The sequence below is a fragment of the Erinaceus europaeus genome, chromosome 7 (genome assembly GCF_950295315.1).
Source record: "Erinaceus europaeus chromosome 7, mEriEur2.1, whole genome shotgun sequence".
Lineage (NCBI taxonomy): Eukaryota > Metazoa > Chordata > Mammalia > Eulipotyphla > Erinaceidae > Erinaceus > Erinaceus europaeus.
The window spans coordinates 49,963,552-49,989,312 of NC_080168.1; the positions used below are offsets into that span (position 1 = coordinate 49,963,552).

At 44.9% G+C, this 25,761-nt stretch overlaps 1 protein-coding gene across 3 annotated transcripts in view; it reads left to right on the forward strand.

The window, feature by feature from the left end:
- Window positions 1–14,367: 14,367 nt before the first annotated feature.
- The window catches only part of CREBL2 (cAMP responsive element binding protein like 2), a 60,297-nt gene continuing 48,903 nt past the window's right edge, over window positions 14,368–25,761 (forward strand). For all 3 annotated transcript variants that reach the window (XM_060194415.1, XM_060194416.1, XM_007515839.3), the window contains exon 1: window positions 14,368–14,720. In XM_060194415.1, the coding sequence (XP_060050398.1) occupies window positions 14,706–14,720 (15 nt within the window). In that variant the 5' untranslated portion in view covers window positions 14,368–14,705. The remainder of the gene's footprint in view (window positions 14,721–25,761) is intronic.

Here is a 25,761-nt window from a genome sequence, read left to right on the forward strand (position 1 = left end):
GGCAAACTCCATGCTAAGCAAAGCAGGACTAGCTAAGGGGGCAGTGGCAGAAGGTCTGAGGTTCTCCAGGTGGAGAAAATTGCCAAGACTTAGGGCCAGGCCCCCTCCCAGGGAATGTATTTTAAGATTAAAACATAGAAACAAAATAGCACAGCACAAATCCATCTCAGAATGGCACCCAGACAGACTGAGAAACTAATGTGAGGAAGACAGCAGCATTCAAGACAAAATAACTCTCCCTATAGTGCACAACGACCTGGGTTCAAGCCCCTGGTCCCCACTTGCAGGGGGAAACTTCACAAGCAGTAAAGTAATGCTGCAGGTGCCCCCTTTTTTCTTTGTGGGGGGGATTAATGGTTTACAGTCAACAGTAAAATACAGTAGTTCGTACATGTGTGACATTTCTCAATTTTCCACATAGAAATTCAACCCTCTGTGGTCCAGAAGGTGGCGCAGCGGCAAAGCTTTGGACTCTCAAGCATGAGGTCCTGAGTTCAATCACTGGCAGCACATGTACCAGAGTGATGTCTGGTTCTCTCTCTCTCCCCTCCTATCTTTCTCATAAATAAATAAAATCTTTAAAAAAAAAAAAAAAAAGGAGTTGGGCTGTAGCGGAGCGGGTTAAGCGCAGGTGGCGCAAAGCACAAGGACCGGCATAAGGATCCCGGTTCGAGCCCTGGCTCCCCACCTGCAGGGGAGTCACTTCACAGGCGGTGAAGCAGGTCTGCAGGTGTCTGTCTTTCTCTCCTCCTCTCTGTCTTCCCCTCCTCTCTCCATTTCTCTCTGTCCTATCCAACAATGAAGGCATCAATGACAACAGCAACAATAAAAACAACAAGGGCAACAAAAGGGAATAAATAAAATAAAATAAATTTTTTAAAAAAAAGCTTTAAAAAAAAAAAGAAAAGAAAGAAATTCAACCCCTTCTAGGTCCTCCTCTGCCATCATGTTTCTTTCTTTCACTCCTTCCCTCTCAATTTCTGTCAGTCTTCAAACAAATAAATACATAAATTAAAAATAAATAAGGGGACTGGGCAGTAGCACAGAGGGTTAAGCGCACATGGTACAAAGTGCAAGGACCAGCATAAGGATCCCAGTTCCAACAGCCGGCTCCCCACCTGCAGGGGGTTGCGTCAAAGGCAGTAAAGCAGGTCTGCAGGTGTCTATCTTTCTTTCCCCCTCTCTGTCTTCCCCTCCTCTCTCCATTTCTCTCTGTCCTACCCAACAATGACGACAGCAATGAAAAAAACAATAACAACAATGATAAACAACAAGGGCAAAATAAACTCCAGGAGCACTGGATTCGTAGGGCAGGCAATAACTGAGCCCCAGCAATAACCCTGGAGGCAATAAATAAATAAATAAATAGACCCACTTTCACATCTTATTTACAAAACGATCCAGAGGTCAGAGCTTCAGTGTCAAAGTTAAGTCTGTAAGATTAATGACACAGGCATACTCCAGGTAAGTGGAAAATGGAAGGAGGGTGTTGCTAGGCTTGAGTGCTGCATTTCATGATCAGGAGGCCGGCAGGTGTCCCAGGAGACGCTGTAGTCTCAAACACTCAGGCCTTTTCCATGCCAGTGCTGTGTTACATAAGGAGTACTGCCGTGGCACAGTGAGTGGATCAGCTCTCAGCTCTGAGGATACTCTTATCAGAGAGATAAGGTGACCTTCTAGAGATCTAATTAAAAGAAGAAAAATGAAGTGAGGACTAGGGAGCTGGTAGAATTCCTGCTTTCTATGTATGGGGCCCTGGGTTCAGGGCTGTTTGGCACTGCATGAGGGCAATAAAAACAAAAGGAATCAGAACACTACGAATAGTGCTCTGTTCTCTCTCTCTCTCTCTCTTCCCCTCTCTCTCTCCCTCTCTCTCTCCCCTCCTCCCTCATATAAATAAGTAATTAGTAAATAAAGGAGGCTGGGTGGTGGCATACCTGGTTGAGTACTACATTTCCATTCTTGAAGACTCAGGTTTAAGCCCCAACCTCCACATGCAGAAGGAAAGCTTCACAAGCAGTGAAGTGGGTCTGCAGGTGTTTCCTTCTCTCTCCCTCTCTACTTCTCTTCTCCTCTCAATTTCTATCTGTATTATGAAATAATATATAAAGAAATAAAGAAAACATGGCCACCAGAAGCAGTGAATTCACTGTATAGGCACTGAGCCTCAGTGATAATCACGGTGGGAAAATAAATCAATATAGAAAAATAAAATTTAATAAAGGGGATGGGAAGGGGCCAGGCAGTGGTGCACCCAGTGATGTGCACATAGTACTAAGTGCAAGGACCTGTGCAAGGATTCGAATTCAAGCCACCGTTCCCCATTTGCAGGGCAGTTGCTTCACAAGTGGTGAAGCAGGTCTGTACTGTAGGTGTCTTTCTCTCTCCCCATCCCTCTCCCCGTCATCTCTCTCAATTTCTCTGCCCTATCTAATAAAACGGGGGAAAAAATGGCTACCAGAAGCAATGGATTTGTAGTACCAGCACTGAGCCCCCGAGGTAGTCCTAAAGGGTAAAAAAAAAAAAAAAAAAAAAGGAGGACAAGACATAGGGATAGCTCACCAGCTAAGGTAAGGTGTGACTCATGTTTGAACCCCCATACCACATGGGAGTGTCACAGCGCCTGGGCAGACTCTGGTGCTATGGTGTCTCTCCTTCTCTCTCTCCTTCTCCCCCCCCCCACCCCATCTGTCTATTCTGGATAAAAAACTGAAACTGCACAGGTACATGGCTCTGGACCTGAAAACGGCGGTGGGGGGGGGGGAGGCATAGAGTTGAGGGGAAGCCTTGACAGTAGATTATGCTGTGAGATCCTGCGTTCTAGCTCCACCACAACATGAGAAACACAGAGAGCTTAGCATTTGCATGGGAAATATGTGTCTCTATATGTTTCTCATAGGTCACTGTGGGTATGTACTCCAAAGGCTCTAGCTGCAGACCCCAGGAAATGCTGGGCAGCACTGAACCTGCTGAACAGAAACAACAACAAAGACTCTACTCAGATTATGACACAAACAAGCAAAACTATGAACACATATCTGAACACAACAGATATGCTGCAGATCAGCTAGGGAGGAAGTGTCTTCTTTTTTAAAGGAAACTTCAGTACTGTGGTCTACAGGAAGAAAGAAAGAGAGAACAAAAGAAAGGATGGATGGAAGGAAGGAGAAGGGAAGGGGGAAAGAAAGGAAAGAAAAAAGTCAGCCTGGAGTGAAGTCCCAACTCCAGCAACAAGAGACATACCCTGATACGAAGTCTCCTTAAACACATTGTCTTGAAAGGTAAAGATACAGAAAAGACCCTTGAATAGTTACCTGACAGAAGAAAGACCATAATCAGAAAAAACTTGAGAAATTCCTAAAGTATTTGGATTTTTAAAAATATTTATATATTTATTTATTTATTCCCTTTTGTTGCTCTTGTTGTTTTATTGTTGTAGTTATTATTGTTGTTGTTGTTGTTGTTGGATAGAACAGAGAGAAATGGAGAGAGGAGGGGAAGACAGAGAGGGGGAGAGATAGATACCTGTAGACCTGCTTCACTGCTGCACTACCGCCCGACTCCCTTCTCTGCCTTTTTAAAACATAAATATTTATTTATTAGTGATACAGAGAGAGAAAGAGAGAGAGAGAAAAAAGAGCACTGTTCAACTCTGGCTGATGGTGATGCTGGCGATTGAACAGGGGGACCTCAGAGCTTCAGGCAGGAAAGTCTTCTGCAGAACTATTATACTGTCTCCCCAGTCCCATCTCTGTCGTTCTGGTTTTGTTTTTTTGTTTTTTTGTTTTTTTGGTTTTTTTTTGGTCTTTCACTTCTTTATTTGCTTTTTTGTTTGCTTGTTTACCACAGCACTGCTCAGCCCTGGCTTATGGTGGTGCAGGGGATTGAACCTGAGGCTTTGGATCCTTGGGCACAAGAATCTCTTTGCATAACCACTATGCTATCTACCCTTACCCTTTATTTACTTTTTTAAAAAAATTTATTTAATTTATTTATAAAATAAAAAATATCTACAAAACCATAGGATAAAAGAGGTAAAATTCCACACAATTCCCACCACCAGAACTTTGTATCCCATCCCCTCCACTGAAAGCTTTCTTATTCTTTATCCCACTGGGAGCATGGACCCAGGATCATTATAGGGTGCAGAAGGTGGAAAGTCTGGCTTGTGTAATTGCTTCTTCGCTGAAAAGACGCTGATTGGGTCTCTTTTCCCCTTCCCTATCAACAGGCTTTTTCGGTTTTTCTTGACTTTATTCATTTATTCATATTCCTAACTTATTTTGCTCCTATGGACAAGCTAATAGCTGAATTCTGTGCTCAATCTGAAAATGCACAGAGTAAATAGGTACTATCTTGTATGCAAATGCAGACATATTTGTCCATGTAGGCCAAAGGGAAGGGAGGCATTTCACAAAATGCCTTTAGGACAGAAACAAACTTTTGAAATGGAATATTTTTTCTGACCTCGTGAGAACATAAGTTAATCTTCCCGGAAACAAACAAACAAAACAAAACAAAAAGTACAGAGGGATGCTTATCTATAAAATAAATTGGAAAAACACACACACACACACACACACACACACACGCAAAACAAGATCTGACTAATACTTCAACAGTGAGTTCACCTCAAGCATTTCATGAATTTAACATGACCCACCCACTTTTCCTCTGTACCTCTGCAGCCTACCATGTCAGCAGCAATAGTGCTCTTGTTGTCCAAGTGCTAGATTTACATATCAACGTAGCCACGGCATTCCTGCATGCGGAATATGGTACTGTTCGCCTGCTTGGTGGATTCCATCATAAGGTTAATTTTTGTTCCCTTATCCTTCTCATTTAATCTCATGCCACCCCCTTACCTCTCTTCAAACAGTGACTTGTTTTTTGTTTTGTTTCTTTCCCCCCTTGGAGTAGTTTTCCTCTCTCAAGCTCTGTGTTAGGCTTTGGAGAATCCATAAATCCACTGTACAGCTCTGCTGTGTGTTCAAGTCCACACTCCTTAGGCCGCAAATAGTTAGCTCTTTGAAACAACAAGTTGGGGACAGAATAACAATGACCAGACCCTTCTGGGCCCAGACCCACACTTCCTATGCATGGTGTGTGTAAAGAAGGGTCCAGAGTTACATTCATAGTTGGGGACACAGAGGCAGGATGCATGCTTCAGCCCTGGGTCTGACGGCTGCCTCCAAGAAAACAAACAAAAAATGCTAAGTAATCTTAGTAGATTTCATTATCATCTTCCTTCCTTAAAATACTTTAAAAAATATTTATAGTTATTTATTATTGGGTAGAGACAGAGAGAAATTAAGAGGGGAGGGGAAAATAGATGGACAAAGACAGAGAAGCATCTGCAGCCTTGCTTCACCACTCATGTAGTGTAGGGACCAGGGGCTTGAACCTGGGTCCTCGCACACTGTCATGTGAGTGCTTAACCAGGTGCACCACTGCCTGGCCCCAAGACTTTGTTATTAATGTTACGTCCAGATTGGAGATGGGTCTAGCAGAAGGTCCCTGTCCCAGGTAAATCAAAGAAAAAATCCTGTTGAATAAGATAAGCACCCCCCCCCAAAAAAAAAAAAAAAGAGGGATGAGTATCGGATGATCTCACTCCTAGGCAGAACTTAAGAAACAAGGACAGAAAGTGAAGCACAAAGTAAAACTTAGGCTGGGTTTGGTCTGCACCAAAGCAAAGAATTCTGGAAAAAGAGAGGTGTGTGGGGAGGTCTGGGGGGTGGTGGCTTGGGATCCTGGTGCATGATGGTGGAAAAGTATCTAAGTTGGGAGTGAGAGTGTTTTGCAGACACCTGCCTGCCATGGGGAGGATGAGAAACTGTAGTCATGAGTCAACAACTGTGCTGTAAACCATTAACTACACCCTAAGGAAATTACATTTTAAAAGATGATGAAGAAGGGAGCCAGGTGGTAGCACAGCAGGTTAAGCGCACATGGCGTGAAGCGTGAGGACCAGCTTAAGGATATGGGTTTGAGCCTCTGGCTCCCTACCTGCAGTGGGGTTGCTTCACAGATGGTGAAGCAGGTCTGCAGGTGTCTGTCTTTCTCTCCCATCTCTGTCTTCCCCTCCTCTCTCGGTTTCTGTCTGTCCTATCCAACAATAATAACAACAACAATAAACAACAAGAGCAACAAAGGGAAAAAATACACTCCAGGAGCAGTGGATTTGTAGTGCAGGCACTGAGCCCCAGCAATAACCCAGGAGGTGGGGGAAAGAAAAAAAAAAGATGAAGAAGAAGGAGGAGGAGAAAAAGAAAGAGGGAAGGAGGAGGAGAGGAGGAATAAGAAGAATTTTCAACTGGCAACAAGACACCCAGTAGAAAGCACACAGTAGCATATGCAAGGACCTGGGTTCAAGCCTTTGGCTTCCACCTTCAAGGTGGAAACCTCATGAGCGGTGAAGCTGTGCTGCAGGTTTGTCACACTCCCTCCATTGTTCTCTGCCTCTCTACCTCACAGCCTCTCAGCCTCTATCAAAAAAAAAAAATTTTTTTTTTCATCAGGAAGGCAAAGGCATGCAGGCACTGAGCCCTAGTAATAACCCTGGTGGGGAAAAAAATTGTCACTTCCAGGGGAAGGGTTGGATACTTCAAAAATTCTGAGACTATACTATTTCACCCGTAATGGCCTGCCAGCTGGAGCTTAACAAGCTATTTTAATGAGCTTCCTTTCTCTCTGATGTTCCCAAGGCTCCCGGCCATGCAGACCCATGTGGTCCTGGCAGTAACCCGATCATCCTGGCTCTGTTTGGACACCTGTGCTAGGAGCCTTGTGGCCAGGGTACCAGGACAGAGGTGCGAGAGTCGTGTGCCCAGCTGCTCAGGAATGCACCGCCCACCACATGGCTCTGCCCCTGCGGGTCCACAGTACCTCTGTGAGTGTGTGAGGGCAAAGAAAATGCATCCCTGTGCTGGGGAGGAGGCATGAGGGGCACTGGGCAGAGGAATATATATATGTATATACATATATATAGCATACTTTTCTTTAATATTGTATTTATTGGGGTTGGGTGGTAGGGCACCGGGTTAAGCACACATAGTGCGAAGCACAAGGACCAGCTCAAGGATCCTTTTATGAACCCTGGCTCCCCACCTGCAAGGGTTGTGCCTCACAATCAGTGAAGCACGTCTGTGGGTGTCTGTCTTTCTCTCCCCCCCTCTGTCTTCCCTTCCTCTCTCAATTTCTGTCCTATCCAAAAATTTTTTTTAAAAAAATGGCCACAGGAGCAATGGACTTGTAGTGCAGGCATCGAGCCCCAGAGATAACCCTGGAGGGTAGGGGAGAAAAAGAATATTTTATTTATTTATTTATTTTGGAAAGAGACAGAAAAATCAAGAGGGAAGGGGCAGAAGTGGGAGATACACACCTGCAGCACTGCTTCACCACTCATGAAACTTCTTCCCTGCAGATTGGGACCCTGGGCTTGAACCTGGGTCCTAGTGCACTGTAATATGTGCACTTGACCGGATCTGCCACTGCCCGGCCCCTGTATATACTTTTCCTTGGCCAGGAATCAATTTGATGCTTGACTTTCCCTACACACTCTGGAAAATGCTCTAACTTGAGTTTATTGGCACCCTGACCTTAAATTTGATCTGCATTTTTATTTTTATCATCAAGGTTGTCTCTGAGGCTTGGTGCCTATCTAAGTAATCCACCACTCTTAATAGCCACTTTTTTTTTCCTCTTAAAAAAATTTTTTTTGATAGGACAGAAAAACATCAAGAGAGGGAGATAGAAAGGGAAACAGACATCTGCCAGCCTACTTTACTACTCCGAAAACTTCTCCCCTATAGGTGAGGAGCAGAGCCTTGAACCTGGGTCCTTGTGCATGGTAATGTGTGCACTCAACCAGGTACACTACTAGCTAGCCTCCTTTGATCTGCATTGCTTTCCTGGTGCCTTACCTACTGATTGCTCTGAATCTCCTATATGTGGGTTTTTCTCCTGCCTGGATTATAAAGTCCTTAAAGACTGATAGTCATAGAAGTTAAAACTCTCATTTACTCTCTTCACCAACAATGCTGACTGCTTCTCAACAAATGTTTAACATATGTGTGTATAATCCTCCTTTGTAATATTTTTGTCCCCTTTCCAGGGTCTCGTTATATGCTGTTACTGTAGCTGATTTTATTTATTTTATTTTCTTATTTTATACCAGAGCACTGCTCTGCTCTGACTTATGGTGGTGTTGGGGATTAAACCTACGACCTTTGGTGCCTCAGGCATGAAAGGCATTTTGCATAACCATTATGCTATCTCTCCAGCCCACTAAGGTTGATTTTATAAATTGCAACTTAGAAGGGCATGCTGGTGGCACACCTGGTTGAGCACAGCACACGTTACAGTGCGCAAAGACCCTGCTTCAAGCCCCTGGACCCCACCTGCAGGAGGAAAACTTTGCAAGTCATGAAGCAGTGGGGCAGATGTCTCTCTGTCTTTCTCCCTACCCTCTAAATTTCTGGCGTTCTCTATCCAATAAATAAAGATAGTAAAAAAAAAAGGGGGGGTTCAAATAAATAATTACAACTTAGAAATCACTCAGGGAACTTTCCTACATTTTAAAATTAGCAATTTTTGTTTGTTTCTTTCACAAAAAGAGAGATCACAGTATCAAAGCTCTTTTTCAGTGCAGTGGGGGCTGGGCTTGAACATGAGTGGCACACATGGCAAAGTAGTATATTATCTAAGTGAGCTATTTCACTGGCTCAGTGTTTATAGTTCTTTTAAAAACTTAAAATATTGGAGCCAGGGAGGGGCACACACCCAGTTGAGAACCCATGTTACCATGAACAAGGACCCAGGTTTAAACCCCCACCCTCCACCAGCCCAGGAGAAGCTTCATGAACAGTGAAGTTGCAAGTGTCTCTCTTTTCTCCCTATCTCCCCTACCTCTCTCAATTTCTCTGTGTCCTATCTAAAAATCAATCAATAAATAGTAAAAATTAGCCACTGGGAGCAGTGGACTGCAGGCACTGAGCCCCAGCAATAACTCTGGTGACAATAATAAATAGATAAATAAGTAAAAACTTAAGGTACTTTAGTTGTGTGATACCTTAAAGGTCTGGAACTCAAAGGAAACAACACTACACCTGCCCCATCATCTGACTGAACACATGGGCTTCATCTCTTGAAGTCAAAGCTAATGCCATAGTTAACTGTCCAGCCTCTGCCCCAACCTCCCTGGAGGTAACCCCACTTTCGTGTGTGTGTGTGTGTGTGTGTGTGTGTGTGTGTGTGTGTGTGTGTGTGTGTGTGTGTAGAAAACTTTAAAAAAATATTTATTTATTTATCCCCTTTTGTTGCCCTTGTTGTTTTATTGTTGTAGTTATTAATGTCGTCATTGTTGGATAGGACAGAGAGAAGTGGAGAGAGGAGGGGAAGACGGAGGGGGGAGATAAAGACAAGACACCTGCAGACCTGGACCTGCTTCACCACTTGTGAAATGACTCCCCTGCAGGTGGGGAGCCGGGGGCTCCAACTGGGCTCCTCATGCTGGTCCTTGCGCTTTGCGAGCTACCACCGGACTCCCGAAAATTTTTTTTATTTTGCATATTTTTATTGGGGGATTAATGTTTTACAATAAATCAGTTGCTGGTAGTACATGTATAACATTTCTGTTTCTGTCTTCCTTCCTTTTTTTTTTTTAACATTTTATTGGATAGGACAAAGAGAAATTGAGAGGGGAGTGGGAGACAGAGAGGGAGAGAGGAAGACAGACACCTGCAGACCTGCTTCACCCAGGGCTCAAACCTTGCTTTTTTTATTGTTGTTATTTAGTACTATGTGTGCTTAACTGGGTGCACCCACCCACACCTTATTTATTTTCTTCATTAGGAGTGTAGTTTCTCACCACTCCCATCACCAAAGGTTTGTGTCCCCACCCCCACTCCCTGGAGATACCCACTCTATTCTGCATGCTTTCAGATCTCCACCACATGGTTCAAAAGGTTTGTGCCCTCCTTCCTGGGGAGCTGGGGGTGGGGGTGTGAGGACAGAAGAAATAAGAGCCCTGGAAGCCCTGTGGTAGCACAGTGGGTTAGTGCTCGAAGACCAAGGAACAGCATAAGGATCCTGGTTAGAGGCCCAGGCTCCCCACCTGCAGGGGGTCACTTCACAAGCCGTGAAGCAGGTCCGCTGGTGTCTTTCTCTCCCTCTCTCTGTCTTCTCCATTTCTCTCCATTTCTCTCTGTCCTATCCAACAACAATGACAGCAATAACAATAAGAATAACAGCAACTATAAATAGCAAGGGCAACAAAAGGGGGGAAAAATAGTCTCCAGGTGCAGTGGATTCATAGTGCAGGCACCAAGATCTAGTGATAACCCTAGAGGCAAAATAAAAATAAAAATAAAATAAAATAGAAATAAATAAAATAGAAATAAATAAAGAAGAAATCAGGGCCTTAATGGAGGGGAAGGTGCATTTTTGCAGTGGGGATACGGAAAAAGAGTGGCAGAAGACTGACCAAGAAAAGGCAGTTCCATCCCAAGGAAGAGGCTAAACAGAGGCCAGGGCACAGCTGGGGAGGCAGAATTGAGTTCATGCTGGACAGAGTAGCAGAAGAAGGAGAAAGGGGTAGAGATAAGTTTATAGGGGTGGGTATTGATCAAAAAAGTTATCACAGGTTGAGTGCACGTGTTACCATTCCACCTGGGTTTGAGGCCCTGCTCTTCACCTGGATGGGGGATGCTTTACAAATGTTTCTCTCTTCCCCCTCGCTAATCAATTTCTATGTCCTATCAAATAAAATAAAAAGAAAGAAAAAGAGGGGGGATAGCTGCTGGAAGCAGTAGATTCATAGTGCCAGCACTGAACCCCAGCAATAACCCTGGTGGCAATAAAAAAAAAAATTTAAAAAATAAAAGGCCATTAGGTGAGGAAGAAGAGAGCCTACAGAAACACAGACTTGCACATCCCCTGACCATCAGACAGCATGTAGCTATGCACCTCTCAGATTGTCAGGAAGAGAGTTTGGGGTGAACCCCCAGAATACCAGGTCCACAACCTACCAGGGCACCAGGTAAGACAGCTCTGACTGAGTGGAACTCACCTGCTTTAATTCCCGTGAAGCCGAAGGACAGAGGCGACCTAACTTTCCTAGTATTATTCTACCTCAGTTTGGAGTTGCTGGGAGATGCAGGGGACACCCAGTTAAACTTGATTCTCTGATAAATAATACATGCCCTTTCTTCAGTAAAAATGTATCTCCAATATTGTGTGGGACTCAGCATACTTTTATTTAAAAAAGGTCATTTGTTCCTCTGAAATTCCAGTGTGAGTGCTGGGTAGACTTATTGCTAAATCTGGAACTCTCCCTCCGCTGAATTCTGGAAGGGTTTGGCACAGCCTTTTGGAATCTCTGAAAAAGGAGTGAGTCACAGGGCTTTCTAGAAGTAAAATTAACCAGTGCACAACCTTGATCAAATGTTTCTTTTTTTTCCATCACCAGGACCTCACTGCTTCAGCCTTTTTGTTTTAATTCATTTATTTATTGGATAGAAAGAAATCAAAAGGGAAGAGAGAGAGAGAAGGAGTGGGGCTGGGCGGTGGCACACAGGGTTAAGGGCACATAGTACTAATCTCAAGGACACTCCAAGGATCCCGTTTTGAGTCCCCCGCTGCCCACCTGCAGGGGGGTCGCTTCACAAGGAGTGAAGCAGGTCTGCAGAAAGACAGGTCTGTCTTTCTCTCTCCTCTATCTCCCCCTTCCCTCTCAAGTTTTCTCTGTCCTATCCAATTAAAAAAAAATGCCCACCAGCAGCAGTGGATTCCTAGTGCAGGCACCGAGCCCCAGTGATAACCCTGGAAGCGAGAGAGAGAGAGAGAGAGAGAGAGAGAGAGAGAGAAAGAGAAAAGAGGAGAGACACCTGCAGACCTGCCTCACCACTCCTGAAGCTTTTCCCTTGCAGACGCTCATTGCCTCACATTCACTCAACTGGTGCACCACTGCCCTGCCCTACTTTCTGAGATAGAAAGAGACAATGGGGTAAGATAACAATGGTTATGCAAAGAGACGCTTATGCCTGAGTCTCTGAAGTCTCAGGTTCAATACCCCCACACCACCATAAGCCAAAGCTGAGCAGTACTCTGGGAAGAAAAAAAAAACTGCATTGAAAGAGAGAGAAACCATGAGCAATAATCTCAGAACAATAGGGACTTAGAGGTTACACATGCTCTATATGCCCTGGAGCAGGTGGATGGAGGTAAAAAGTTAATTTTAGCCACAGGATTTTTTTAAATATAAGAATGGGACCTACTCCCTGCCCTAATCCAACTTTCTAGCTCTTTTCTCTACTGACACCATTCTCTCAGACAATATTCTTATTCAACCTCAGGCTAGCTACCAAACTTAAGCAAAATTACCATAGTTGTGTGCCCCCAGGAACATGCCTAAAATGGTTTTCCTAGCTTTCTTCTACCCTAAAATCCCTAATCTCATCTGCTCTAACCCTACTTTTTGGTTCCTGTTGATTAACCATCTTGTCTCAATTTAGGTCATGCCACCTTCCAGACACCACATTACAGATGCTACCATGACTCCATTCCTACTTCTCTGGGCAGACGACCTCACCAATGTGTCCTGGACCCTCAAATCTCCAGATCTCTGGTCCATTGGGGAAAGACAGAGACAGGCTGGGGGTATGGATCGACCTGTCAGTGCCCATGCTCTGCAGAGAAGCATCTACAGAAGCTAGAACCTTCTGCTCCCCCAAAACAACCTTGATCCATACTCCCAGCAGAAGAGAAGTGATAGGATGTAGGTAAGAGGACGCTGCACTCCAGCTCCATCAGCACCCAGAAAGAGAGAAGGAAAAGAAGAGGAACATATGGAGGTAGCTACGATGTTATGAGTGGCTTAGAGGGGAAGAGAAGATTGAATCAGAAAAAGAAGGGGCAACTATGTATAAATGTGGATAGTTGTAGATAAGATAGTTGGCCCATGTCTACAACTTTAGGGGAACTGTGGTGGATTGCAGTGGGGAGAGTGAAGATTCAGAACTCTGGTGGTGGGAATGGTGTGGACTCAAACACCTGTGGACATGTAATTCTTTTTTTTTTTTTTTAATATTTATTTAATCCCTTTTGTTGCCCTTGTTTTATTGTTGTAGTTACCATCGTTGCTGTTGTTGTTACTGATGTTGTCGTTGTTGGATAGGACAGAGAGAAATGGAGAGGAGGGGAAGACAAGGGGAGAGAAAGAGAGACACCTGCTGACTCCCTGTCGACATGCAATTCTGTAATATAAAAATAAATTTAAAAAGAGAGAGAGAGGGAAAGACACCACAGCACTAAAGCTTCCTCCAATCAGTGGAGAGGCCAGAATTAGCAAAGCAGGCACACTATCCAGGGGAGCTATTTTGCCAGCTGGCTTTATCAAGTTTTCTGCAGCCTGGTAAAGGCTAGGGCAACAAGACAGTCGCTGGCTTTAAAAAAACAGGAGAATAATTCTTCCTAATGGCTTAAGGTGTAATCTACAAATTAGAAAACTCATTCTCTTAAAACATACATGTTAAAAAAAATACATGTTTGTAGTTTTCGGCATGTTTGTTTTGTTTTAGCGTATTCAGAGGGCCAATGTAGACATAACCAAATCGGGCTTAGAACATTTTAACACTTCAGAAGAAGTCCATCCCTTTGTGGGTATATAATAGCACTCCCTGCGAGTTTCCAACCTTCGCCCCTGGCAACCACCTTTTTTTTTTTTTTTTTAATCTCACTGGACACATTTATGCTGGCTATTTCCTTATAAATGGGATCTACCCTGCAGCCTTCGGGTCTGGCTTCTTTCCCTTTGCATGTCCTCAGAGTTCAGCCACACTGTGAGTATCTGGACTTCATTTTTTAGGGTCAAGTAATATGCTTTTGTGGGTCTACAGACCACCTGTGGCCTATCACTCACTTCCCGAGCTGACCTGGTGCACCAGTTCTCCCGGCCACAAATTGTTCTCGTTTCCCAGGAACTCGCTAGCCATATGACAGCTCTATGTCTAATATTGGGGAAAACTGTCCAATGATTTCCCCCACGTCGCACCTTCCTTAGTGCTCTGTAAAATACAAAACCTTTGAGGTTTTCTCACTAACCCCGGGAAGGGCCTATGGCCAAGTTCTCCCTCTTTCTCGGGGCGGCCTCCGCGGGGCCCCCAAGTCCCCTGCTTTCCCAGCCTAGGCCACCGACACCCCTGAACTAACTCTTGGAAGCGTCCTTTCCGCCTCCCGTCTGGCCCCTCCTCACAGCTCCGGCCCGCGGGAGGAAAACAGACGCCCGGTAGAGACTTGTGGACATTGTAGTTTCCTTTCAAGTTGGATGCGAAGAGACTGCAGTGAAAGAACTACAACTCCCAGAAACCCGTGGTGCTACGGAAGCCGGCGCGGCCATTTCGCGTGCTGCCCCTGCGCTTAGCCTCCCGTCCGGGCGGCGCTCCAGGGCGTCTGTAAACACACCCGGAGACGGTCATGGAGGGGGAGGAGGAGGCGGCGGCGGCGGCGCAGGGAGGCATTTGGGGCCGCCTCCAGGGTCCGCTCTACCATTCCTGATCTGGTCCCTGGTCCTCGTGACTGTGGCATCAGGGAAACGGAGTGTTAGGCGAGAGGAGGAGGAGGCGGCGGCAGGCAGGATCACATCCCCCTTCTCCCCCCTCCCCGGGGCGGGGGCCGGGCCGGGCCGGGCCGGCCTGTCCGCGGAGATGGATGACAGTAAGGTAAGTCCCGGGGTTTGCACGCAGCTGCCGCCGCCGCCGCCGCCCGCTTGTCGTTAAGTGCTGGCCCCGCCGACACCCAGGAAACACCTGCCTCCGCCATCCCCGCGCCTCTCCAGTTTCTGCCCCATCCCCGCCCCGGGATTCGGGGGACCCCGGGCTGGTCCGTCCCTCCGCTCTGGAAAATTCCTACTCCCGGAGCCAGCCCGTTGGTCCGCTTTTCCAGGTGTTAAATAAATAAATAAACAAATAATAAATTAAAAAGCCTGGCTCCAGACCTGCCGGGCGAGCTAAGTGAAGCCGCCGCCGACCTGTGACCTCGCCGCCCGCAGCCCCCTCGCAGCCGCTCTCCAGTTTGCAGCTCTTATTGAAGGGTGTCCCCCATTCCCCTGGGCGGTTCTCCCCCCCCCCCCCACTACCACCTTTTCTATTTTTTTTTTCTTCCTCTTCGGCTGCCTCACTCAATGCCCCATTCATATCATGGGTTCACTCCCCCTCCTTGCTGTTTTCCTGTGGTTGGTTGGAACCCTCTGCCGAGCTCCTGTTGCTATTCGTCCAGAGTGTGGAATCGAGCTCCTCTGGCGAGATCTTCCTGAGAAAAGTCCTGAATTGCTTCTGGCGAATCTACCTGGATATCCTATCACTATGCCACCCCCACTCCACCCCCATAAAAAAGCACTTTGATTATAAAACAATACCCATGATTGGGTGATTCATACAATTGTCCCTATAGGTAGTCTCTCTCTCTCTCTTTTTTCCTTTCCTTCCTTTTTTCCTTCCTTCCTTCTGCCTTTATCTCTATCCATATTAGTATCTAGGTTCTAACTATTAGGGAGATTGTGATAGTCATCTTTTTTTTTTCTTTTTTATTTAAGAAAGGATTAATTAACAAAACCATAGGGTAGGAGGGGTACAATTCCACACACTTCCCACCACCCAATCTCCATATCCCACCCCCTCCCCTGATAGCTTTCCCATTCTCTATCCCTCTGGGAGCATGGACCCAGGGTCGTTGAGGGTTGCAGAAGGTAGAAGGTCTGGCTTCTGTAATTGCTTCCCCGCTGAACATAGGCGTTGACTGGTCGGTCCATACTCCCAGTCTGCCTCTCTCTTTCCCTAGTAGGGTGGGTCTCTGGGGAAGCGGAGCTCCAGGACACATTGGTGGGGTCTTCAGTCCAGGGAAGCCTGGCCGGCATCCTGATGGCATCTGGAACCTGGTGACTGAAAAGAGAGTTAACATACGAAGCCAAACAATTTGTTGAGCGATCATGGACCCAAAGCTTGGAATAGTGGAGAGGAAGTGTTAGGAGGGTACTCACTGCAAACTCTAGTGTACTTCTGCTTTCAGGTATATATTTTGCAGTAGTTTATGGATACGTGTGAACATATGCTCTCTCTCACAGAAACTGGTGTATATCTAGGTTTTGGGACTTTGTTAGAAAGTGAACCACCTGAGATGGAATTAGAGTATACTATGAAAGGAAAGGTCTCACCGAGTAATGAAGCTGAAGGGTTGTCATTCCACACGTGAAGTCTCTGGACACAGTCTGAAGTGAAGCATGTTGAGGTGGCAATCGTTGTGTTGGTTAGGTTGTGATCGGCAGATGCAATATTATTTGATATGGATTGGGAGAGGCATACGGGAAAGTGGGCCCTATACAATGGTTCTAGGATAGTGGAGATGTGAGGTTCCTGCTGTCTTAGGGTTCAAAAAGACGATCAATAGTTAATGTTATCATCACATTATTTGGTAATTGGGTTAACTTTGAAAAGTCCTTTTGTTAGGGTTTGCTGTACAGTACCCAGTATCTTGTATATAGCTGTGCTATTGGTTGTGATAGTCAGCTTATTGATGCTTTAGAATGTTTAGGAATCCAATTTATTACTATTTTATTTTAATGAAAGAAATAGGCAAGAATACTGCTCAACTCAGGCTTATAGTGATTGGGGGAGGGGGATTGAACCTGGAATCTCAGAGCTTCAGGGATGAAAATCTTTTTGCATAGCCATCATGCTTTCTCCCCAGCCCTAGGAAATTCTATTTAATATATATATATATATATATATATATATATATATATTATGAGAGAGATACAGAGTAAGAGACCACAGTGCTGCTCCACTCTGACGTATGATGATGCCAGAATATTGAACCCAAGACTTCAGACCCTCAGGCATGAATGTCTTTTTGCAGATCCATTATGTTGTCTCCCCAACCCCAGGAGATTCAGTTTTTAAAGAAACCAAACTTTTAAAGTTTGTCAGCATCGGAAGTAGAGCTGACCCTTGCCCTGTGTTTCCAGGAGATTGCTACTAGTTTCTGGTGTGCTCCTTGTGATAGTTTTGTCTGGGTGCCTTTCTCTCCTCCATTTGATCAGTAACACTGTCAAGAAAGATAAAAAAAAATCATTTCCATAAAAGTATTCCTAGCTTGATCTCTCAGTGATGCATTTTGAAATTAACCTTGTATACTCTGGCCAGAAAGTAATGTTATTACTACTCAAGGATGCTAAAGTCACAGTGTTTTTTTAATTTCTTTGGGACTCTGCCTGTATACTATAGCTCTTTTTTTCAGTTGCTTGCTTTCCTGAGCTTTGAAGCATTTCATAACTTTCTCAAAGTCTTCAATAATTTCAAATAAGTATAAGAAATATGTATAAGGTATGGGTTGTTTTACCTAGCCTAAAAATCATATGGGCATTATTTCTAAAACTAGTAAGTTGTTGTGGGAGGCTTGACATTTTATTATTTTTTCTTGAAAGAATGAAGTTAATGTGAGCTGTGGGGGAGGGGGAGGCAGTTGTCCGTAACTTCTTTAAGAGTATACAGGAAAGCAAAAGAATCCACTTCCCATTCTCTATTAATGCGTTGATTTTTTTCAGAGTATTTAGGATTAGTCTTTCTTACATCTTTAATGATTATGAAAAAGAAATGGCAAGTGCCTCTCTGAGTACAACTGCCAACTGCTTTCACTTTGTGCATTGTAGTTGTCGATTAGTAATATTTAAATGCCACGTACACCAAGACTGGACTGCTCTTCCAGCCCTCACAGCCTTTACATAATGCTCAGAAGTTTCCAGTCCCGCCTTTCTCAGTGCTCTGGCTGTGTGTAAATCTGCCCCTCACCCCCACCCAAATTGTATTGTCCCCTATATCTATGTGCAAAACCTGCTTCCCCTTCACATTGTGTGTGGCTTCTGGAGTCTCTCTCCAATTACATTTTCCCTGTAAAAGCTCTGGGGCATGGAAGTGTGGTGGCTGTGCTGGTGAGAGCATACAGCATGACAGTGTTGCTAGTGGCAAGACCAGGGCCACAGGAAGAGGACTAAGTCACCTAGAGCAGCAGTTAAGAGAGACAGGATTTGAAATGAGCAAACCAGGAATCAGGTGATAATCTGAGGCCCTCCCTTTATGGAGAGTCTGTCTTCCCAGTTGTTTCCATTAGTATGAATGAGGTAGATGAGAACTCCCTGTTCCACCTTCTGGCTTCCTGGAGTAACTCGGAGCAGGAAAGATTATAATAGGGGTGCAGCTTTGCATCCTAAGAGTCTAGCAGTGTGCTGAGGACTAGTTAATAGCAAATGAATTGAATTGGGACAGAGTGTCATTAAGATTCCCCTGACATGCCTGGTGCTCCCTTGAGTGAACCAGCCAGACTCTACAGACAATAAGAAATGGGAAAAATAAAGCAAGAGAGAAACTGGGCATCCTATGGTTCAGAGGCTTACTAAAGGCCAGAGATGTTGAGCCTGCAAAGGATCTTAGAACAGAGGTGACAGGATCAAGTGTGTGTGTTTGAGGGAGAAAAATGCCCATGGTAATGTGGAGAGTGGATTAGGGTAAAGATGTTGGAAGTGGGAGTTGGGCGGTAGCGCAGTGGGTTAAGTGCATGTGGCACAAAGCACAAGGACCGGCATAAGGATCCCAGTTCAAGCCTCTGGCTCCCCATCTGCAGGGGAGTTGCTTCACAGGCTGTGAAGCAGGTCTGCAGGTGTCTATCTTTCTCTCCCCCTGTCTTCCCCTCCTCTCTCCATTTCTCTCTATCCTATCCAGCAACGATGACATCAATAATAACTACAATAAAAAACAACAAGGGTGACAAAAGGGAATAAATAAATACAGATAAAAATATTTTTTAAAAAAGATGTTGAAAGTGTGACAAGAGGAGAAGCAGATGGTTCAGTTAGGAGAGAACCTGGATTTGGGCATGGAACCAGGTTTCTACCACTTCCAAGCTATGATTTGGAACAGAATATTAAACAGAATTAAATTTCCTTACCTCTAAACTAGATCTGTTAATAATGACTTTGCTGATTGTGAGAATTAAATGAATATGTATATGAGCCCACATAGAAAGAACTTAGCACAGGGGCAGGACAGTGGCATACTTGGCTGAGCACACATGTTACAGTGTATAAGGACTCTGGTTCAAGCCCAGGTCCCCATCTGCAGTTGGAAAGTGAAGCTTCACAAGAGGTAAAGCAGGGATGCAAGTGTTTCTCTGTTTCTGTCTTCCTCATCCTTCTCAATTTTTCTGTCTCTAATTATTTATATGTATATATATTTATGAGAGAACTTAGTACATTATGGGTATTCAGTTAAGTGCTGGCCCTTCCTGAGCCCTCGCCAGCTTGGTTAGATTGCTCAAAAGAAAGAGCTAAAGTAGAGACCACATTAGAGACTGTTGTGATGGAGGTTGTGGTTGACTTATGAGTGCACACAAAAAAAAACCCTTCGGGGGTCGGGCGGTGGCGCAGTGGGTTAAGCGCATGTGGTGCAAAGCGCAAGGACCGGCCTAAGGATCCCTGTTCGAGCCCCCGGCTCCCCACCTGCAGGTGAGTAGCTTCACAGGCGGTGAAGCAGATCTGCAGATGTCTGTCTTTCTCTCCCCCTCTCTGTCTTCCCCTCCTCTCTCCATTTCTCTCTGTCCTATCCAACAACGAGCAATGTCAACAATGGCAGTAATAATAACCACAACAAGGCTACAACAACAAGGGCAACAAAAGGGGAAAAAAATGGCCTCCAGGAGCGGTGGATTCATGGTGCAGGCACCGAGCCCAGCAATAACCCTGGAGGAAAAAAAAAAAAAAAAAGCCCTTCAAAGATTAAGACTGTGGACTGAAGAAAGAGTGAAAGAGAAAGAGCCTGTGAAAACTTCTAAAATGATCTGAAGAGGCTGAGGAATAGGCCTCAGCAGATTAAAGTAACATGGACAGGCTAGTGAGGAAGGAGGACTAGAAAAATAAAAAAGGGAAAAGTGACTGTTAATGCCATTTATCTAAGGGAGGGGAAAATTTTCAAGCCTGGACTTAGCACCCATAGGACTTAGAAGACAGGAACTTATGTAGGAACCTAGCTAGAGAAGTTTTGGTGGAATCAGAGTCAAAGCCAAAACAGTTGCTGCTAAAATGTATGTGGTATATTATGTATCAGTAGATTAAGTTGTACTTGGGGTAGCTTCATGCACTAATAGTGACAAAAGTTAGGCAAGGGACACAAAGGAGTTGAGAGAAGTGAGGCAGGAGTCTCAGTTCAGAGATGCCTGCTTTATCTTCTCCCCCCCACCCCACCCCATCCCACTCCTTGTCTAGAAAAACTGACAGAGAGGTTAGCAGGAGAAAGACGTAATTAGATTTTCTTTTTGAAGACTTGGAGGGAAGAAAGAGAAACCTAGCCCACAGTTAACAATGTTATGGGAGTTTTGACCTCAAAGCAAAGTGCAGCTACTTGTTCTGTGTTTGTTTTTTGTTTGTTTTTGTTTTTCTTTAAAGTGGTGAGGAGCAGTGGACCAGCACACTTACATCGGTCCTATTTTTCTCTATTCTGGGAGAGAACTTTTTTAAAAAAAATATTTAATTTATTTATTAATGAGAATGATAGGAGGAGAGAAAGAACTAGACGTCACACCGGTACATGTGCTGCTGGGGGTTGTACTCAGGACCTCATCCTTGAGAGTTCAGTGCTTTATCTATTGCGCCACCTCCCAGATCACTGGGAGAGAACTTTCGACTGTTCTTGTTAAAAGAAAAGTAAAATGCACCTTCCTGTTATCTTTATAAATTCATCTGGGGCTGGGGCTGCACATCATGTAAATGCAGTCATTCTTTTTGCCTTCAATTTAATAACTGGACACTTGATGCTTGCCTTTAAGGATCAGTGCATTTGATGGCAAAATAATGAGAGTTCTTAATTGACCAGATTTTACATTCCTTATGAATGATTTTTTTTGCTGTTTTTTTTTTTTTACAACTTTCATAAGCTGGTGATTGATGGTGATGCCAATTTAAATCAATTTCAAAATGGAGCTCATTTTTCTTGGCTTTTATTCATTTCAGTCATCAGTCTCTCTTTTCTTTCTAGAGATATTTATTGGGGGCCAGGCGGTGGTGCACCAGGTTAAGCACACATAGTATGAAGCACAAGGACCCCAGTTTGAGCCCCCAGCCTCCCCCATGACCAGGGTGGTGCTTCACAAGTGGTGAGGCAGGTCTGCAGGTATCTCTCTCTCTTCCTCTCTTATCACCCCCTCCCATCTCAATTTCTCTCTGTCCTATCCAATAAAAATTTTTAAAATGAAAAAGAAAACGGCTGCAGGAGCAGTGGATTTGTAGTGCTGACACCGGGCCCCAGCGACAATCCTGGAGGCAAATATATATATATGTATTTACCAATGGGAGAAAGGAAGAGAGAGAGAGAGCACACCAGAGCATCACTCTGGCACATGTGATACAGGAGAACGGGCTCAGGACCTCATGCTTGAGAATTTAATATTTTATCCACTGTACCACTTTCTGAGCTGCTCAGTTTCCGAGCTTCTAACCCCTGGCTCTATGCTAAATACTGTAAGGACTTCAAAAGGCACAGAAAGTACATTTGTATGCCAAAGAGTCTCACACTGCTTGGAGAAGATAAAATTTAACTATTTAATGAAAAATCACACCGGGGTAGCATATAGATTCAGTGTTCCAGAAGTTTAGAAAAGAAAAATGATGTGAGGGCAGAGGAGGAAGGTCAGTGAAAGCTTCAGAGCAAGAGGACAAAGGCAGGTGTGTGAACTCAAGAAAGCATAATCTTTGCCCTTTTGGATGGTCGGGAGACAGAGGTGGAGCATTTAGAGAAATGGTGAATGGTGCAGGGGTTAATGGTAATGGAAAGAGACTCTCCTTTGTCTGAAAATGTGACTAAGTTTAGGATTTTGAGAGGATAGGTTTATCATGGATCATATAGGTCATCCCTAAACTAGCGACTTCTTAAAAGTGATGCAGGGGCTGGGTGGTGGTACACCCAACTGAGCACAACATTTTACTACGTGCATGGACCTGAGTTCAAGCCCCTTGTCCCCACCTGCAGGGGAGAGGCTTCACAAGCGGTGAAGCAGTGCTTATAAGTGTCTTTCTTCCTTCCCCTTCTCAATTTCTCTCTGTCCTATCAAATAAAAGGAGAGAAAAATGACTGCCAGGAGCAGCGGGTCTGTAAGTCATGTAGTCATTGAGCCCTGGTGACAACTCTGGTGAAAAAAAAAGCAGAGGGAGAGCAGACAGACACATGAGAAGAGGGAGTATTATGACCAATAGAGGCAGAGATTGTAGTGAAGAGACCCCAGATCAAGGCCTCCAGACAGCCTCAAGAAACTGGAAGAGACAAAGGCTATTTCTCCCCTACAGCCTCCAGAGAGAGAGCAGCCCTACCAGACTCCTGGGCCCCCAAAGAGACTACATTTCTGTTTTTTTTTTCTCCAAAACATTTATTAATTTTTTAAAGGGATGAATTTTGAGAAGGAAAAACATGAAGCAGAGAGGTATGGGATGGAAAATAAATATAGTGGTCTGTGAGGTGGCACAGTGATAAAGCTTTGGACTCTTAAGCATGAGGTCCCGAGTTCGATCCCCGGCAGCACATGTGCCAGAGTGATATCTGGTTCTTTTTCTCACCTCCTGTCTTTCTCATAAATAAATAAAATCTTTAAAAATAAATAAATACAAATGTCAGCTGTTTTGCTAAATGTTTAAAAAAAAAAACAACAACAAATTAGTGCAGAGAACCCCTGTACAAAACAGCACAATAAAAGGTTCAAACTTGAGGTGTTGCCTTAGGCAAGGCTGAAGGTTTCAGTCTCTGGTATTTGGAATTTAGGCTACAGTCCTTGTTTTTGGATGGATCACTGGGTGTGTACCCATGCTTTCAACCAGATTTGAACAGAAGACTGGCCCAGGTAGAAATAGATGGAAGTGTTTGGTTTCATGCATCATGTAACTACTGAAGTTCCTCTCCACAATGCAGTGCCGGGTGGGGTTGTACTTCCTGTCGAATTCCTTCTTGATGTGGGCTGCAATGTCCTTCTCTGTGTTGTATTTCTCCAACGCCTGAGTAGCACACTCCACCAAGTCCTGTTGCATCTCCTCAGACATGTCCCCATTTTTTATCATGGCCTTATGGTCTCACCTGGGGTCTGGGGGAGGGGGGGACCAAGGTCCGGACATTTCTGTTGTTCTAAGTCACCCACTCTGCAGTGACTGTCACAGCCATCCTGGGCAAACAGTTGACTGGCCATGGTCACTGGAAGCAAGGCAGTGACCTGGCAAAGGGACCGTCAGAGAAAGTCCATTCTTTCCCTGATGAAGAAAGCCACATGGAAGTCTTTTCAGTTAACTGAAGGTCAAGCTAAACTTGGCAGCTCTCTGTGAGAGGTAGGAAAGAAGATGTGCTGGGGAGGCCCAGCAGAAAGGTGTGGACATCATCTGAGAGTGGGCCCTGACTAGAGGAGGCAGTAAGAATGGAGGGGAGGAACGGAAACAGATGTGGGGGGGGGGCTATGTTGATGTGACTTCAGTGCGGGAGCATGGAGATTTTTTTTTTTTGCCTCCAGGGTTATCGCTGCCCTATGAATCCACTACTCCTGGATGCTTTTTTTTTTCCCTTTTGTTGCCCTTTTTTTTTTAATTGTTGTGGTTATTGTTGTTGGATAGGACAGAGAGAAATGGAGAGAGGAGGGGGGAAGACAGGAGGAAAGATAGACATCTTCAGACCTGCTTCACTGCTTGTGAGGCGACCCCCCCTTGCAGGTGGGGAGGGGGCTCAAACCAGGATCCTTACACAAGCCTTTGACACCATGCGCGCTTAACCCATTGTGCTACCTACCTCCTGACCCCTGGAGCATGGAGATTCTTAAAGGGAAAAGGAAATTTCAAAGGGAGCTTGAGTGAAAAGTATGTGCACTAACCATTCCACCATCTGTCAAGTGCTTGATGTTAAAGGCAGTGGGAATAAGTGAAGAGCTCCCCAGCACTAACAGGGCAATGTGGAGACAGCCTCTGCCCCCTTGTTAGCATTTGAGGGGATGACTTATTCAGGTTATGAATCTCACAGGGGAATGGGGGGGGGGATCAGAGAGACTCATCAGGCCTGTGGTATTAAGTTACCTTGTGGCAAGTTGCTTGGATGCATGTCCAGGGTCTGGGGTTCAGGACAGAGGGAGAGAGAGACCACAGCACCCAAACTTCTTTCAGTGCAGTGGGGCCATGAGTCATGCACATGGCAGAGCAACACACTGTCCAGGTGATCTATTTTGCGACCCTGACCACTGCTTCTTTTCACAAGTTCACATGCAGTGATACTAAGGACCCTGTCTCTTTATTTATTTATTTATTTTTTAATATTTATTTTATTTATTTTTTCCCTTTTGTTGCCCTTGCTGTTTTATTGTTGTAGTTATTATTGTTGTTGTTGGATAGGACAGAGAAAAATGGAGAGAGGGAGGGGAAGACAGGAGGAGGAGAGAAAGACAGACACCTGCAGACCTGCTTCACCACCTGTGAAGCGACTCCCCTGCAGGTGGGGAGCCGGGGTTCGAACCGGGATCCTTAAGCTGGTCTTTGTGTGCTTTGCGCCACCTGCGCTTAGCCCACTGTACTACAGCCCCACTCCCACCCCTGTCTCTTTATTATACTGCTTCTTGGGTCTCCCAATGCTTGGGACTGCTGGGTGTTTATTCTGTGAGTACATGATAAAGGTATTTTCCCCTATCTTTTTACCTGAGACAGCAAAGGTAAGAACCACAGTGTTTGATATCTGCTGGAGTAGAATGGTGTCAGGCCCATCCGCAGGGCTGCTCTCTCCCTGCATGCCCCTCACTCAGCCTGGGCTAAAGTTGGTCTTGTCATTTGTTCTTTAAAAGCTGGCAGCAGGGACCGGTTGGTGGTGCACCTGGTTGAGAACATGTGTTACAGTGCACAAGGACCCAGGTTCAAGCCCCCAGTCCCCACCTGCAGGGGGAAGCTTCATGAGTGGTGAAGCAGGGCTGCAGGTGTTTCTCTGTCTCTCTCCCTCTCTATTTTCCCCTTCCCTCTTTATTTATGTCTCTATCCAGTAATAAATAAAGATAATAAAAAAAAATCTTAAAAAAAAAATGCTGGCAGCAAAATGGCCCAAGAACCTCTGGATTAGGACTTGATTCCAGAAGCTTCCTCATTTTAAAAAGCTCCTAAAGGAACCAAGAGCCATCCCTATCTCTCTCCCAGTAGAATGCACGCTACCATGCACAAGGGCCAGATTCGAGCTACCAGCACCACATGGGAGCACTATCTAAAAGGGAAGCTATACAAGAGGCTGGAGATAATGCTGTGGCGTCTGTTGTGCTCTCTGTCTATCCACCTGTGATGGGAGGAAGGTTCGATGGGAGCAGTAGAGTCAATACAAGTTTTTCTCCTCTTTCTGTGCAAGTGAGACCTGACCTTGAAAAGCCTGTCCTGCTCTACTCAGGTCTTTGCAGATTGTTTCCTCTGTAATGCTGACATTTGGAACTATTGGGAACTCTCCTGGTGAAATGCAGCAGTTTTCTCCTAATTCTCTTAATTTTGAAACTCATGAATTAGATTCCCTCCCCTGCAAGCCTCCCAGACATCTTTTTCTTTCTCCTTATCTCATAGGCTTCTGTCTCTGTGCCACGTGGAGACTTCCTGTTGTACTGTTTTCTCCTTTTGAGGGTTCATGGCTTTGTAAAGTAAGAGTTAGTCACGGCTTATCTCTGCTCTGATAGTTATTATTT